Source organism: Schistocerca piceifrons, chromosome 6 (assembly GCF_021461385.2).
Source record: "Schistocerca piceifrons isolate TAMUIC-IGC-003096 chromosome 6, iqSchPice1.1, whole genome shotgun sequence".
NCBI lineage: Eukaryota > Metazoa > Arthropoda > Insecta > Orthoptera > Acrididae > Schistocerca > Schistocerca piceifrons.
In genome coordinates, this window is record NC_060143.1 from 485082457 (window position 1) to 485099940 (window position 17484).

The following is a 17484-nucleotide window of genomic DNA, read 5'->3' on the forward strand; positions in this document are numbered from 1 at the left end:
CAGCATGGTGTGTTGTTTGACAGCTCAGTGTATAATTGGTTGTGGGCGCCAATACCTTTTCCATTGTTCCATTGAACTCTCTGTTGTGTGCTGGTCAGGTGAAGCAGAGGTTATCTTGTTCGTGGGTCCATAGATTGTCGCGCAGTTGGGTTGTCGTCGGATCGACAATGGTTGGGCCAACTGCCTGTCTCACCTAAGCGAGTGTTAGTGTTTGAATTTCAGGCCGACCCTCGGAACTTCTGAGCGCCCCTGGGTGTACTGCCTTCTCTTGTTTATTCTTGCTTTTTGTACTTGTATGGCTTCTAGCCGATTTTTAGATTGAGGTTGTTTTGCCCTTAAGGCATCAGATGATTTGGGCCTTCAGCCTAATTAAGGAAATGTATTAAGGTAAAGGTTGCCTTTTAAATTTCTGATTTTGGTTGAGCTTTATTTTCTTTTAGCCGTTTTTAAATTACCGTGGTCTTGCCCTTAAGGCATGAGGTTGTACACCGCATTCAGCCACTAATTAAGTTCCAAAACGAAAGCTCTGTTTTTTTTTTAATTTTCTTGGCTTTTGTAATGTTTGATCAAATAAAAGCTTGTATGTTCAAATGTAACTGACAACCGCTTATTTTGGCGGCCCCTTTCCACAACTTAAACTACCTGTCCTGTCCTGCGGGTTTACCAGGGCATCTCACTGAGAGTATTACACACATCAAAAATGTTTTGTATCACCGCCGTTCCTAGAACTCCTGAAGACAGACATTCACTGTGGATTTTGCATCACACACACACAGTCCCTTTGACTGTTCAGAGATGTCACTAAACCCGCCCACTGACCTAAACAACCATGCATGAGCAGAGCCTGTTATATGGAGGGGGGGAGGGGGGCGACAGCCAATGAGTTCCAGTGATTCCACCAGCAAGGAGGTACATGGCTCGTCTTGTCCGTAGTTCAACCATGCCTAGACGGTCAATACCGCGTTTCTATAGCGTCCGCATTGTTACTTTCTGCCAGGAAGGGCTCTCAACAGGGCAAGTGTCCAGGCGTCTCGGAGTGAACCAAAGCAATGTTGTTCGGACATGGAGGAGATACAGAGAGACAGGAACTGTCGATGACATTCCTTACTCAGACCGTCCAAGGGCTACTACTGCAGTGGTAGACCGCTACCTACGGATTATGGCTCGGAGGAACCCTGACAGCAACGCCACCATGTTGCATACTGCTTTTCGTGCAGCAACAAGACGTCGTGTTAGAACTCATACTGTGCGCAATAGGCTGCATGGTGTGCAACTTCTCTCACGACGTCCATGGCGAGGTCCATCTTTGCAACCACGACAACATGCAGCGCGGTACAGATGGGCCCAACAACATGCTGAATGGACTGCTCAGGATTGGCATCACATTCTCTTCACCGATGAGTGTCGCATATGCCTTCAACAAGGCAATCATCGGAGACGTGTTTGGAGGCAACCCTGTCAAGCGAACGTCTTAGACACACTGTCCATCGAGTGCAGCAAGTATGGGATGTAATTGCCGTATGGCGGCGAAACTTCGTTGATATGCTAATGCGCTAATTGGAAACCGATTTATGCTGGAAAAAATTAGCTCCTGTTTAGGTAACCATGTGCGAATCTGGCGCTGTGCATTGTTTGTGTGACGGTATGACATCAACGCTGTCATTTGACAAGGTATAACACGAGCGAACAGTATGACTATCGACAAGCAAGACCATGCACCGATAGTGAAACCGTTTTATGTGGATAGCAGCAATTATAGTGCTGCATTAAGAGAGTACCGCCGACTGAAAGGACCGAAGAGTGGCCCGAGGTCATTAAATGGGTTAAAGAAGATGATAATGAAATTCGTAAACAAGGTTGAGCTTGATGTGGCACTTGGAAGAGGAACGAGTCGCTTCCCGGTGGAAGTTGTTGATGAGTTTGCTGTTGTTGTTACTGACCGTGCAGCTCGTGCCCCGGGTAGTGGAAGTGCTCGTGCAATCATCACGAGAATTGTCCGTCCCATGGCCAAGAAGACAGTTTTGCGGTCTGTTTTAGACTGGTACACGTATGAGATCCAGACGGTGCGGCAACTGAAACCTCATGATCCGCAGCAATATCCTGAATTTTCTCTTCAGTTTCTGGCACTGATCGAAGTTGATACTATGTGGCAGGGCAGTATTTTGTGGAGTGACGAGGCACATTTTATACCACATGGTGCAGTGGATATACAGAAGTGCCGAGTTTGGAATACTGTGAAACAGCTTGTGCACGAGGAGCCATTGCACTCGCCGTATGTGACTGTGAGGTGTGGATTCACAAGCAACTAATTGTGTGGAGGAGGGTACTTTCGGTACCACTATCTGATCCCTCCAACCATGTTCCAATCGCGAATAGTGCGTGGGAAGAATGATTGTCGATAAGCCGCTGTATTGGCTCTCATTTCACGAATGGTGAGGGGAAAGTAACATGTTGTCCGACTCCTCCTGGAAAGTGCTGCCCAGAAATTTCAATAATACACTACTGGCCATTAAAATTGCTACACCTCGAAGATGACGTGCTACAGACGCGAAATTTAACCGACAGGAAGAAGATGCTGTGATATGCAAATGATTAGCTTACCAGAGCATTCACACAAGGTTAGCGCAGGTGGCGACAACGTGCTGACATGAGGAACGTTTCCAACCGATTTCTCATACACAAACAACAGTTGACCGGCGTTGCCTGGTGAAACGTTGTTGTGATGCCTCGTGTAAGGAGGAGAAATGCGTACCATCACGGATTGTAGCCTATCGCGATTGCGGTATAGCGTATCGCGACATTGCTGCTCGCGTTGGTCGAGATCAAAAGACTGTTAGCAGAATATGGAATCGGTGGTTTCAGGAGGGTAATACGGAACGCACTGCTGAAGCCCAACAGCCTCGTATCACTAGCAATCGAGATGACAGGCATCTTATATGCATGGCTGAAACGGATCGTGCAGCCACGTCTCGATCCCTGAGTCAACAGATGGGGACGTTTCCAAGACAACAACCATCTGCACGAACAGTTCGACGACGTTTGCAGCAGCATGGAATATCAGTTCGGAGACCATGGCTGCGGTTACCCTTGACGCTGCATCACAGACAGGAGTGCTTGCGATGGTGTACTCAGTGACGAACCAGGGTGCACGAATGGCAAAACGTCATTTTTTCGGATGAATCCAGGTTCTGTTTACAGCATCATGATGGTCGCATCCGTGTTTGGCGACATCGCGGTGAAGCGTGTAGTCGTCATCGCCATACTGGGGTATCACCCGAGGTGATTGTATGGGGTGCCATTGGTTACACGTCTCGGTCACGTCTTGTTCGCATTGACGGCACTTTGAACAGTGGACGTTACATTTCAAATGTGGGACGACCCGTGGCTGTACCCTTCATTCGATCCCTGCGAAACCCTACATTTCAGCAGGATAATGCCAGACCGCATGTTGCAGGTCCTGTACGGGCCTTTCTGGATACAGAAAATGTTCGACTGCTGCCTGGCCAGCACATTCTCCAGATCTCTCACCAACTGAAAACGTCTGGTCAATGGTGGCCGAGCAACTGGCTCGTCACAATAAGCCAGTCACTACTCTTGATGAACTGTGGTATCGTGTTGAAGCTGCACGGGCAGCTGTACCTGTACACGCCATCCAAGCTCTGTTTGACTCAATGCCCAGGCGTATCAAGGGCGTTAATACGACCAGAGGTGGTTGTTCTGGGTACTGATTTCTCAGGATCTGTGGACCCAAATTGCATGAAAATGTAATCCCATGTTAGTTCTAGTATAATATATTTGTCCAATGAATACCCGTTTATCATCTGCATTTCTTCTTGGTTTAGCAATTTTAATGGCCAGTAGTGTAGTAAAAATGTTTTTCTAGATTTCCTTCAATCATTTAAGAAGGATGCCGTTATGTTTTCCTTGAAAGGGCACGACAGATTTCCTTTCTACAACATTCCTCTATCCGAACGTATGCTCCGTCTCTGCGGACCTCGATGTTGACGAGACGTTAAACTCCAATTTTCTTTGGCAATAAAGACGCGTGGGAAACGTAGCTACAGAATTCCTGACGGAATAGTGCTGTGATTATTGCACTAAGAATAAAGAGAAAATATAAAAAAGCTACATACCAAGCAGCCTCCACCCCGTAATGTGTATACGACCCCTATATCACCAAGTAAATTATACGTATTAACAATGAACCAGATGACGTGTTTTTGAATTAGGGCGCTACTGGATTGACAACAAGGATAACAAAAAGAGGAATAAAATTGGTTTAGAGAACTTTTGGTACACAAAATGGAGTTTTCAGAACGAAGTCTTCGCTGTGTCTCCAAAAATTTTATAATCTGTAAGAGCAAGCATTATTGGTAACACGTATTTGTAACGTGAAAATATCGAGCGAGGTGGCGCATTGGTTAGCACAGTGGACTCGCATTTGGGAGGACGACGGTTCAAACGCGAATCTGGCCATCCTGCTTTAGCTATTCAGTGATTTCCCTAAATCGCTTCAGGCAAATGCCGGGATGGTTCCTTTGACAGGGCACGGCAGACCTCCTTTCCCATCCTTCCCTAATCCGATGGGATCGATCACCTCGCTGTTTGGTCCCCTAGGTCAAATCAACAAACAACAACAACGTGAAAGTCAGTGAGCTGTAGCAATGAAAAGTTGTATGTCCTGAATTACTAAGGGAGACGGAAGACCAAACAAATGGTTAAAGAAACTGAGTGCAGGACGTAATTACGACTGTATCGAAACTGAAACTGGTTGGCGTGACACGTAACCAGGCAAATGATAAGTATGTGGACCAAAAATTCATCGGAAGAATCCCGAGGAAAGCAGTCCACCCACGATGGAGGTAGCTTATAATTATTCGCCAAATACTTGAATATTGCTCATTAGTCTGGTATCTGTACAGATTGGTTTGATAGGCGACATAGAGAAGATCCCAAGAAGAGCAGGAAGTTTCGCTGCAGTTACATTAAGCATTCGCGAAATCGTCGCAGAGATGCTCATCTACCTCCAGTGGCAGATTCTGCTATAAAGACGATCTGCGTCACTGTATAGCTTACTGTTAATAGTTCCGAGCGCGTAAGTTCCAAGAAGAACCGTCCGATATATTGCTTCCTACAACGTATGTTTCGCGGAAAGACCATGAACGTAAAATTGTATAGAGTCGAGCATACACGTATGTTTTATCAGCAGTCGTTTTTTCGGTGAACCATTCGCGAATGGCACACGAAAAGGGGGAAGTGACAGAGATACACGAAGTAGCCTCCGCTAGAGGAGGATAGATATAGATGCTGGTGTAGGGAGTTCCAGGCTGGATTCCGGGAGACAAAAAAAGACTGAGACATGGACTTAATGGAAGGCGGGGAGATGACATCAGAAATCATGTACGTACAATATCAATTCGTTTCGCTGAAGCCTTTATGCATTGGTGAGACCTTTACCCAGGTTAAAAGAATGTCAGGGAACGAACAGAAATGAAAAGCGTATTTATGACTGCGGCGAAACAAATGGAGGTAGTATGGCAAAATAAGCGCTGTGTTATTGTGAAAGATATAGAGACGAGCGAGTGTGCAGGGACTTACCCCAGTTCACTGCCACTAGCGCCACGTCATCATAACGCGACTGTGTGTAGCATACAAAATGTTACGCCATAATATAAGGGTGAAATTAAAAACTGAAATAGCTTTTCTAAACTTTGTTAGTATATGCTTCTGTGTATTAATGTTAAAATTGTTAAATTTCAGAATGATCAGATGAATAAGTTTTGCTAAATATGCTGTTTTAAGAAAAAATAAATGGCGTTAAATAATGGAGCTAGGTAGCAAAATTTGTTCAGAATGTGCAAATGTATGTCACTATCAAAAGTTACAAGTCTCAACTTGATCGGTGCAATATTTTGGTCAAAATCGGCGGTTTTACGAAAAATTGAAGGCACTGAATATAAGGCTGAGAAAGATGGAAATTCGTATGATATAAAAACATTAATTATGTGACTCCATTAAGCTACCTCTATTAGTTTTCAAGATATACACTAAAAACCAAATTTGGAACAAAAACGTCCCTAAAATATTAAGTGTCATTTGTAATTGTTATAGAAAGATATAACTACAGGACTCGTTTACATTAAGAAAATAATACAGTTGTGCCAAGGTTCAAGACTTGAGTGTAAATAAATGGCTCTGAGCACTATGAGACTTAACACCTGTGGTCATCAGTCCCCTAGAACTTAGAACTACTTAAACCTAACTAAGCTAAGGACATCACACACATCCATGCCCGAGACAGGATTCGAACCTGCGACCGTAGCAGTCGCGCAGTTCCGGACTGAGCGCCTAGAACCGCTAGACCACCGCGGCCGGCGATGCAAGATGTTCCATATTCTGAGAAAAATAGGGGAAAGCTATAGGGAGAGACAGGTAATATACACTATGTACAAGAGCCAAGACTGGACGAACAAGAACGAAGTGCTCGGCTTGAAAAGGGTGTAAGCTATGGTTGTAGTGTTTCGCCTCTACTGTTCGAGCTGTAGATCGAAGAAGCAATGATGGAAATAAAGGAAAGGTTCAGGAGTGGAATTAATGATCTGCTGAGTGGAATGAACAGTCTAATGAGCACAGAATATGGATTGAGAGTAAATCGAAGAAAGACGAAAGTAATTAGAAATAGCAGAAATGAGAACAGCGAGAAACTTATTATCAGGCTTGATGGTCACGAATTAGATGAAGTGAAGGAATTCTGCTACCTAGGCAGCAAAATAACAGACTGACGGAGCAAGAAGGACATCAGAAACAGACTAGCACTGGCAAAAAAGGCATTCCTGGCCAAGAGAAGTCTATCAATATCAAACATAGGACTCAATTTGAGGAATAAATTTTGAAGAATGTACGTTTGGAGCATTGTATTGTACGGTAGTGAAACATGGTGTGTGGGACAACCGAAACAGAGGAGAATCGAAGTTTCTGTTTAGGCTCGAGTCTTCTACGGCAGCTGTACTGAAAGGACAGAAGCACAATTCTGTGAACCTTTCAGGGTGACGGTAGAATATCACGACGACAGAACTATCAACTTTTATCAAACATAGCCATAATATGAGCCATAAATACGATTAATATCTAAGAATGTATGTTTGGAGCACAGCATTGTACGGTATTGTAGAACGGACTGTGGGAAAACTGGAACAGAAGAGAATGTAAGCATTTGAGGAGGAGAGGAGGATATTAGGAGGATATTAGTGTTTAACGTCCCGGCGACAACGTGGTCATTAGAGACGGAGCGCAAGCTCGGGTGAGGGAAGGATGGGGAAGGAAATCGGCCGTGCCCTTTCAAAGGAACCATCCCGGCATTTGCCCGAAGCGATTTAGGGAAATCACGGAAAACCTAAATCAGGATGGCCGGAGACGGGATCGAACCGTCGTCCTCCCGAATGCGAGTCCAGTGTGCTAACCACTGCGCCGCCTCACTCGGTATAAGCATTTGAGATGTGGTGCTAAAGAAGAATGTTGAAAATTAGATAGACTGATAAAGGAAGGAGTGAGGAGGTTCTGCGTGGAAGCGGAGAGGAAGGAATGTGTGGAAAATACTACACTACTGGCCATTAAAATTGCTACACCAAGAAGAAATGCAGATGATAAACGGGTATTCTTTGGACAAATATATTATACTAGAACTGACATGTGATACATTTTCACGCAATTTGGGTGCATAGATCCTGAGAAATCAGTACGCAGAACAAACACCTCTGGCCGTAATAGCCGCCTAGATACGCCTGGGCATTGAGTAAAACAGAGCTTGGATGGCGTGTACAGGTACAGTTGCCCATGCAGCTTCAACACGATACCACAGTTCATCAAGAGTAGTGACTGGCGTATTGTGAAGAGCCAGTTGCTCGGCCACCATTTACCAGACGTTTTCAGTTGGTGAGAGATCTGGAGAATGTGTTGGCCAGGGCAGCAGTCGAACATTTTCCGTATCCAAAAAGGCCCGTACAGGACCTGCAACATGCGGTCGTGCATTATCCTGCTCAAATGTAGGATGTAATGAAGGGTAGAGCCACGGGTCGTAGAACATCTGAGATGTAACGTCCACTGTTGAAAGTGCCGTCAATGCAAACAAGAGGTGACCGAGAAATGTAGCCAATGGCACCCCATACCACCACGCTGGGTGATACGCCAGTATGGCGATGACGAATACACGCTTCCAATGTGGTTCACCGAAATGTCGCCAAACACGGATGCGACCATCATGATGCTGTAAACAGAACCTGGATTCATCGGAAAAAATGACGTTTTGCCATTCGTGCATCCAGGTTCGTCGTTGAGTACACCATAGCAAGCGCTCCTGTCCGTGATGCAGCGTCAAGGGTAACCAAAGAGATGGTCTCCGAGCTGATGGTCCGTGCTGCTGCAAACGTCGTAGAAGTGCTCGTACAGATGGTTGTTGTCTTGCAAACGTCCCCATCTGTTGACTCAGGGATCGAGACGTGGCTGCACGATCCGTTACAGCCATGCGGATAAGATGCCTGTGATCTCGACTGCTAGTGATACGAGGCCATTGGGATCGAAGACGTCGTTCCGTATTACCCTCTTGAACCCACCGATTCCATATTCTGCTAACAGTCATTGGATCTCGACGCACGCGAGCAGTGATGTCGCCATACGATAAACCGCAATAGCGATAGGCTACAATCCGACCTTTATCTAAGTCGGAAACGTGATGGTACGGATTTCTCATCCTTACATGAGGCATCACAACAACGTTTCACCAGGAAACGCCGGTCAACTGCTGTTTTTGTATGAGAAATCGGTTGGAAACTTTCCTCATGTGAGCACGGTGTCGCCAGCGGCGCCAACCTTGTGTGAATGCTCTGAAAAGCTAATCATTTGCATATCACAGCATCTTCTTCCTGTCGGTTAAATGTCGAGTCTGTAGCACGTCATCTTCGTGGTGTAGCAATTTTAATGGCCGGTAGTGTAATAGAGAGAAGGGACGGGATCAGAGGAAATTTGTTAAGACATCAGGGAATGAGTTCCACGGTTCTAGAGAGAGTTTTAGAGGACAAAAGATATAGAGGAAGACAGAGTTTGGAAGATAAATAATTGAGGACGTAGATTGTAAGTGCTACTCTGAGACGAAGAGGTCGGGACAGGAGGGTAATTCGTGGCGGGCAGCATAAAACAAAAAGAGCAGGAGCTTACCTCCATTTCCTGCTCCTCGCTGTCACTGTCAAAATGGTCGTACGGGTTAGCGGGGTCGTACGCATGATGCTGCAAGTGGAGCTGTGGCCCAGTGGCGTCTCTGGAAGCAGGTTTCGTTTCCGCCTCGAGCTCTTCCTCCTCGGTCCCGACCGCTGGGTCCTCCGCAGACGTCCTACAGTCTTGACACTGCAGCTCAGCACCTGTAGACGCTTTCTCGTCCTTTTCCAGCGTGTCGGTGGCCACCGTCCTGTCTGACTCTGCAGTGACGTCGTGGGAGTCAGAATTCTCCACATCACCAAGAGCGCCGTTGAGCAGCGTGGATTCCTGCGTCGTCCACTCCGCCCACGTCTGAGTCTGCGTCTGCCGGAGCTCTGCGGTCGCTGCCTGCTCCGTGTGGTCGTCGCCAGTGGTGGTGGTGATGCCCTCCTGGTCCCTGAGGGTCGACCAGGCCAGCTCCGTGGTGGTCGGGGGCACGATGTCGCCCGACGTACTTGCAGTATGGGTGGTGAGCTCCGAAACACCAGCCTCCGTATCCCAGGTCGTCGTCATACCACGTTCTGCGACGTCAGACTGTGCTGTCGTTAGCTGGCCGTTGCTGTGTGGGTTGAACATCTCCGCTGTTGGAGCTGGGGCGGTGCCTCCTTAAGAAAGACAGAAATGTCCTTTTATTACCGATACAATGGGACTCATACATCTAACAAGTTGCACGTCGGTTGTTTGTTCATACCTGTACCTACGGTTCGACAGATATAAACCTGTCTTCCTCAGAAAAAGTAATTACATCTAAAAATAGTATACAGGGTGGTCCATTGATAGTGACCCGGCCAAATATCTCACGAAATAAGCATCAAACGAAAAAACTTCAAAGAACTCGTCTAGCTTGAAGGGGGAAACCAGATGGCGCTATGGTTGGCCCGCTAGATGGCGCTGCCATAGATCAAACGGATGTCAGCTGCGTTTTTTTAAAATAGGAACCCCCATTTTAATTACATATTCGTGTAGTACGTAAACAAATATGAATGTTTTAGTTGGACCACTTTTTTCGCTTTGTGGTAGATGAATCTGTAATTGTCACGAACGTATAAGTACGTGGTATCACGCAACATTCCGCCAGTGCGGAAGGTATTTGCATCTTGATACATTACCCGTGTTAAAATGGACCGTTCACCAATTGCGGAAAAGGTCGATATCGTGTTGATGTATGGCTATGGTGATCAAAATGCCCAACGGCCGTGTGCTATTTATGCTGCTCGGTATCCTGGACTACATCATCCAAGTGTCCGGACCGTTCGCCGGATAGCTCCGTTATTTAAGGAAATAGGAAGTGTTCAGCCTCATGTGAAACGTCAACCACGACCTGCAACAAATGATGATCCCCAAATAGGTGTTTTAGCTGCTGTCGCGGCCTATCCGCACATCAGTAGCAGACAAATTGCGCGACAATCGGGAATCACATAAACGTCGGTGTTGAGAATGCTACGTCAACATCGATTGCACCCGTACCATATTTCTATGCACCAGGAATTGCATGGCAACGACTTTGAACGTCATGTACAGTTCTGCCACTGGGTACAAGAAGATTACGGGACGATGACAGATTTCTTACGCGCATTCTATTTAGCGACGAAGCGTCATTCATCAACAACGGTAACGTAAACCGGCATAATATGCACTGCTGGGCTACGGAAAATCCACGAGACTGCGACAAGTGGAACATCAGCGACCTTGGCGGGTTAATGAATGGTGCGGAATTATGGGAGGAAGGATATTTGGCCTCCATTTTATCGATGGCAATCTAAATGGTGCAATGTATGCTGATTTCCAACGTAATGTTCTACCGATGTTACTACAAGATGTTTCACTGCGTGACAGAATGGCGATGTACTTCCAACATGATTGATATCCGGCACATAGCCCACGTGCGGTTGAAGCGGTATTGAATAGCCTACTTCATGACAGGTGGGTTGGTCCTCGCAGCACCATACCATGGCCCGCACGTTCACCGGATCTGACGTCCCCGAATTTCTTTCTGTGGGGAAAGTTGAAGGCTATTTGCTATCGTGGTCCGCCGACAACGCCTGACAACATGCGTCAGCGCATTGTCAATGCGTGTGCGAACATTACGGAAGGCGAACTATTCGCTGTTGAGAGGAATGTCGTTACACGTATTGCCAAATGCATTGAGCTTGACGGATATCATTTTGAGCTTTTATTGAATTAATGTGGTACTTACAGGTAATCACGCAGTAACAGCATGCGTTCTCAGAAATGATAAGTTCGCAAAGGTACATATATCACATAGGAACAACCGAAATAAAATGTTCAAAAGTATATACGTTCTGTATTTTAATTTAAAAAACCTACCTGTTTTCAACTGTTCGTCTAAAATTATGAGCCATATGTTTGTGGCTATTACAGCGCCATCTATCATAAAGCGAAAAAAGTGGTCCAACTAAAACATTCATAATTCTTTACGTACTACACGAATACGTAATAAAAAATGAGGGTTCTTATTTTTAAAAAACGCAGTTGATATCCGTTCGACCTATGTCAGCGCCATCTAGCGGGCCAACCATAGCGCCATCTGGTTTCCCCCTTCAAGCTACACAAGTTTCGTTCTTGTAGTTTTTTCGTTTGACTCTTATTTCGTGACCCTGTATATTACAACCAGTACATGTAAATCATATGCGCAGCAAGAAGAAACGTCAAAATTAACGTACAGTATAAATATAAAATAAACTTATGTGCCACATATTGCGTGAAAAGAGAAACGAAGTCATAAGGCTTATTCAACAATAAAATGATCCATGTAAATGCTACAGCAGAGCTATAAGGCTTAGTCAACAGTAAAAATGATCCATATGAAATTTAAGGCAGACGTGCATCATATACAACAACAGAAGGGACAAGCCAGCAGGTAACTTACACCCATGTGGCGCTCACATACAAGAGGTGCCATCCGCAAAAGACATCTGAATGTTGATAAAATTACATTAACAGAACACTAAAGAAACGGTAGCATAATAAGAAATTATTAAACAGCATATAAACCTTTGCAAATGGTGAACAAAACTACGAGGCACATTACAGTAGGATAACGACAGGTTGCGTCTTTGAGAAAAATAACATCTTGTGTAAAACCCAATACAGCTGCTATGTCAATTTAAGAACAGCTCGAAAGTCATCGAAAAAGTTTATAAGTTGTGACTGACCATTAAGAATAAAGCACCTACAGTTTAAATTGCGCATCAAAATTTAAAATTTTTCCAAGATGTCTACTCTAAAACCTTCCTCTTCCTTGTGTCAAAGAACCGTGTCTTCCAGTTTAATAGAGGCTGTGCACATTAGATGAGATGTTTGGCGTAAGTGGAACCATGAACGTTACCGTCTCCTTTACCCATACATGTTCTTTGATTTTAACTCTGAATACTCTTCCTGTCTGCCCATTTAGAAACAGGGAAAGTCATTACACCTTATTTTGTAGGCACCAGGATGAGAAAACGGTTAGTTATAACTCTTTAAGAAATGAATTATATATTTTCCAAGACTGTTGTTGGTTGGAAACGAATCTCAACCCCAATATTTCTTAGTACGAAGGCGGGTTGTGTTATTAGAGGGAAAATTTTTAGCGGTTTTATTACCCAATATTCGGAACAGTAAAGACTATTTTAAACGTTTTTACTGGCTATAGTTTTAATCAAATTTATCTCTTACCAATAAAACCTTCAGGGATAACGGAGTAATAAAGCAATTGGAATATTTGGAAGGAAAAAGGCTAGATTCTGTTTTTGGGTAAGGGGGGGGGGGGAGCCAGATCAACGGGGATAGTGTTATCTGAAAAGGTTTGGTTACGGCACATTCTGAAGTCAATTTAATCATTTTTTTACACCCAAAGTAACATCAAGGAAGCCCGCCCGGCTAGCCGCTCGGTCTAACGCGCCGATCCGCTTCGAGCGCCGAGCGGGAAGGTCCCTGTTTATTTCAATTGCCGCAGCGTCGCTTGTGTGAACTTTTACTCGTTAGTGTTGTTCTGTCTGCCGAGTGGAGTGAGTCGTAGCGCCTCCGCTCGTTGTTGATCGTTGTGTTTGGTCGTTGCGGACGTCACATGACATCCGTTAAAGTTCGTTTGTTGATCCTCGCACTCAGTTTTTTATTACAGAGGCCAATCAGCTCTCTGACCGAACACGCTGAGCTACCGTGCCGGCGTTTTTACTGTCTGTCTGTGTTCGTCTACTTGCAGCGGCGTCGGCCACTCCGCTCTTGTTAACATGATTCCCACGTGTATTCCACGAAAAGGTACTGCGGGCTTTACTTTCGATAAAACAACGCGACACGTGCAGCCCGGGTCCCTAGAAATCCACGACTGGCTTGTCGATACAATTCATGTGAACTCAGATCAGATCCACACCGCTTATTTTGATACTGACGAGTACGTGTTTTACGTGAAGTTTATGGATCCCCTTCAAGTTGAAAGATTACTGTCGCGACATGGTTCTCAAGTGCCGCTCAAGCATCGCAATGACTCCGTTAATATGGCGTCACTCTCAGATGCTGGAATCGAATATACCAACGTTCGAGTGTTCAACCTCCCACCGGAAGTTGATGTAAACTTTGTAAAGAAATGTTAACTCCTTATTGTAGCGTGAAAAACGTCCGTCGCGAACGCTAGTCTACTCAACCCAGATTACAGTGTGACAGTGGAATTCATTCCTTGGAAATACACTCCTGGAAATTGAAATAAGAACACCGTGAATTCATTGTCCCAGGAAGGGGAAACTTTATTCACACATTCCTGGGGTCAGATACATCACATGATCACACTGACAGAACCACAGGCACATAGACACAGGCAACAGAGCATGCACAATGTCGGCACTAGTACAGTGTATATCCACCTTTCGCAGCAATGCAGGCTGCTATTCTCCCATGGAGACGATCGTAGAGATGCTGGATGTAGTCCTGTGGAACGGCTTGCCATGCCATTTCCACCTGGCGCCTCAGTTGGACCAGCGTTCGTGCTGGACGTGCAGACCGCGTGAGACGACGCTTCATCCAGTCCCAAACATGCTCAATGGGGGACAGATCCGGAGATCTTGCTGGCCAGGGTAGTTGACTTACAACTTCTAGAGCACGTTGGGTGGCACGGGATACATGCGGACGTGCATTGTCCTGTTGGAACAGCAAGTTCCCTTGCCGGTCTAGGAATGGTAGAACGATGGGTTCGATGACGGTTTGGATGTACCGTGCGCTATTCAGTGTCCTCTCGACGATCACCAGTGGTGTACGGCCAGTGTAAGAGATCGCTCCCCACACCATGATGCCGGGTGTTGGCCCTGTGTGCCTCGGTCGTATGCAGTCCTGATTGTGGCGCTCACCTGCACGGCGCCAAACACGCATACGACCATCATTGGCACCAAGGCAGAAGCGACTCTCATCGCTGAAGACGACACGTCTCCATTCGTCCCTCCATTCACGCCTGTCGCGACACCACTGGAGGCGGGCTGCACGATGTTGGGGCGTGAGCGGAAGACGGCCTAACGGTGTGCGGGACCGTAGCCCAGCTTCATGGAGACGGTTGCGAATGGTCCTCGCCGATACCACAGGAGCAACAGTGTCCCTAATTTGCTGGGAAGTGGCGGTGCGGTCCCCTACGGCACTGCGTAGGATCCTACGGTCTTGGCGTGCATCCGTGCGTCGCTGCGGTCCGGTCCCAGGTCGACGGGCACGTGCACCTTCCGCCGACCACTGGCGACAACATCGATGTACTGTGGAGACCTCACGCCCCACGTGTTGAGCAATTCGGCGGTACGTCCACCCGGCCTCCCGCATGCCCACTATACGCCCTCGCTCAAAGTCCGTCAACTGCACATACGGTTCACGTCCACGCTGTCGCGGCATGCTACCAGTGTTAAAGACTGCGATGGAGCTCCGTACGCCACGGCAAACTGGCTGACACTGACGGCGGCGGTGCACAAATGCTGCGCAGCTAACGCCATTCGACGGCCAACACCGCGGTTCCTGGTGTGTCCGCTGTGCCGTGCGTGTGATCATTGCTTGTACAGCCCTCTCGCAGTGTCCGGAGCAAGTATGGTGGGTTTGACACACCGGTGTTAATGTCTTCTTTTTTACATTTCCAGGAGTGTACATGTCAAACGCAATATTTCATCGCATTTACAAGTGTGTGGTTGCCGCGTTCGTGTCATGTATACTGGACAAGAAGGAACCTGCTTCCTATGTAATGAAAGTGGACACGCTCGGTCTAACTGCCCGCGGAAGGTTTTTGTATTAAAGCCGCCATTAGTGCAGCGTCGCAAATGGACAGTTGCTGATCTTGTGCCCTTCCCTCCCACCGTCGGCCCTACTTTTGCTTTGGAGCATAATGAACAGCCGGCCGGGGTGGCCGAGCGGTTCTAGGCGCTACAGTCTGGAACCGCGCGACCGCTACGGTCGCAAGTTCGAATCTTGCCTCGGGCATGGTTGTGTGTGATGTCCTTAGTTTAGTTAGGTTTAATTAGTTCTAAGTTCTAGGGGACTGATGACCTCAGATGTTAAGTCCCATAGTGCTCAGAGCCATTTTTGAACCATAATGAACAAACAGTCAATTATGATAATCGTGGCAATGACTTTCTGCCTTTATTTTCGCGACAGTTTCACAATCTTATTGGCTAATGGTTCAAATGGCTCTGAGCACTATGGGACTCAACTGCTGAGGTCATCATGTAATACCATAGCTCTAATACTCTACTCATTAATTTGGTTTTGTTTTATTTTATGTTACGTCGTTGGGCTTCTGTAAATGTGTTTGATTGAATCGATAACATAAAATTGTATACTCTTTTCTTTGTAAAAACTTTGGATGTCATGGTTTCATTCTATGCAATGTAGTATATCTGTCATTTAAATTCTTTGTCCCATTTGGAGGGAGACAAAAATTTACTGTATATATTTGAAATTTGTTTAAATAATTTTGTTTAGAAATACTAATATGTGCAAATTTTCTGTCTCATTTAATGTGTTTGTTGCTGTTATGCAAACTGCTGATCCTCACTTAGGGTTCTTAGTTATTCTGTATGTAAAAGTTGTTGTGGTTCCCCTCGGGAACGGAACTGTGTAGCGCGCGCAAATTGTGGTTGGCCTAGGTAGAAAAAGTGGAACAAGAGTCAGTCGGGGACGAGCTATGAGTCGGGGACGAGCTACCAAACTGTGCACTGCCACGTAAAAGATGCATATTGTGCTGGTTCCGAGAGAGGCTTTTTCTGCTACTTTACAATGCCTCGGATGGATGGATAAATAGCTGGAACTATTCTGGAATTTGTATCTATCATCGCCATCAAGAAATGACAGAGTCCAGCAGTTCTACCTGCAATTCCACCTACCAACATGCAATCGCCACCTCATTTCGCAATTACTGTAATGGAGCACTATAGTAATGTACAGTGAAGGATCAGCTTAATGGATGTGTTAGTGTGCTCAAATATAAGGTAATTTATATCTGAAATTATGTACCTACTTTGATTTTTCTCCTTATCATAATACCTCTCAGGTTCCTCTTCGTTTGAACTAAAGTGATTTCCGAGTGTCCTTACTGAAAGAACATTAAAGCCCAGTGTTTTGCTGATTGATGCCTCTTGAACATAGTAAAAAGAAAGTTAAAGTTAATGTGGCAAGAGAGTGAGTTAAAGTTAATGATGCTTGATGAAAATAATTTTCCTAGTAAAACTGCTTATTAATGGGTTGTTGCCAACTTCAAATTAAAAGCTCTTAAGACTGAGGCCTATAAAGTTTTGCTTAGTAAATGATCACATTGCTGCCTGTTGTAAATCGCAGAAGGTGAGTCAGTAGCTTGCAAATTTGTCAACATTGTGTCTCACTGTAGTAAAAGTCGTGAATTGCATTTATGGAAGGTTATATACTCGTTTGCTAAGTGTTTGTCTCTCTTGTGTATGGGAAGTGCATATTAATAGTATAACAGGATCCACAGTTTATCTATTGTGTTAATGCTCGGTAACACGTAACGGAAAGACCACTAATTATGAAAACTATAATTTCTTTATTCAAATGATAGTGAGGAGCAACCTGTTAGTGGATTCCAATTAACTTTCATTTAAATAGTAAAACATTTAACTGATAGAGACTTAACCTATGTCCAATTTGTGATCCTGCAGTGAATGTTAATAGTAATGTTATAAAGACCGTTCAGTTTGAACAAGCCCTGAAAGTAATAGTGTGTTTCGGTATCTGTTATATTTTTGAAAATAGTTTGTGCTGCTCCAG

At 45.4% G+C, this 17484-nt stretch overlaps 1 protein-coding gene across 1 annotated transcript in view; it reads right to left on the bottom strand.

Annotated features, from left to right (window-relative positions):
• The window catches only part of LOC124803398, a 78989-nt gene that overhangs the window by 24974 nt on the left and 36531 nt on the right, over positions 1-17484 (bottom strand). Inside the window, exon 3 of the mRNA XM_047264582.1 lies at positions 9211-9851. Within this exon, the coding sequence (XP_047120538.1) occupies positions 9211-9851 (641 nt within the window). The remainder of the gene's footprint in view (positions 1-9210; positions 9852-17484) is intronic.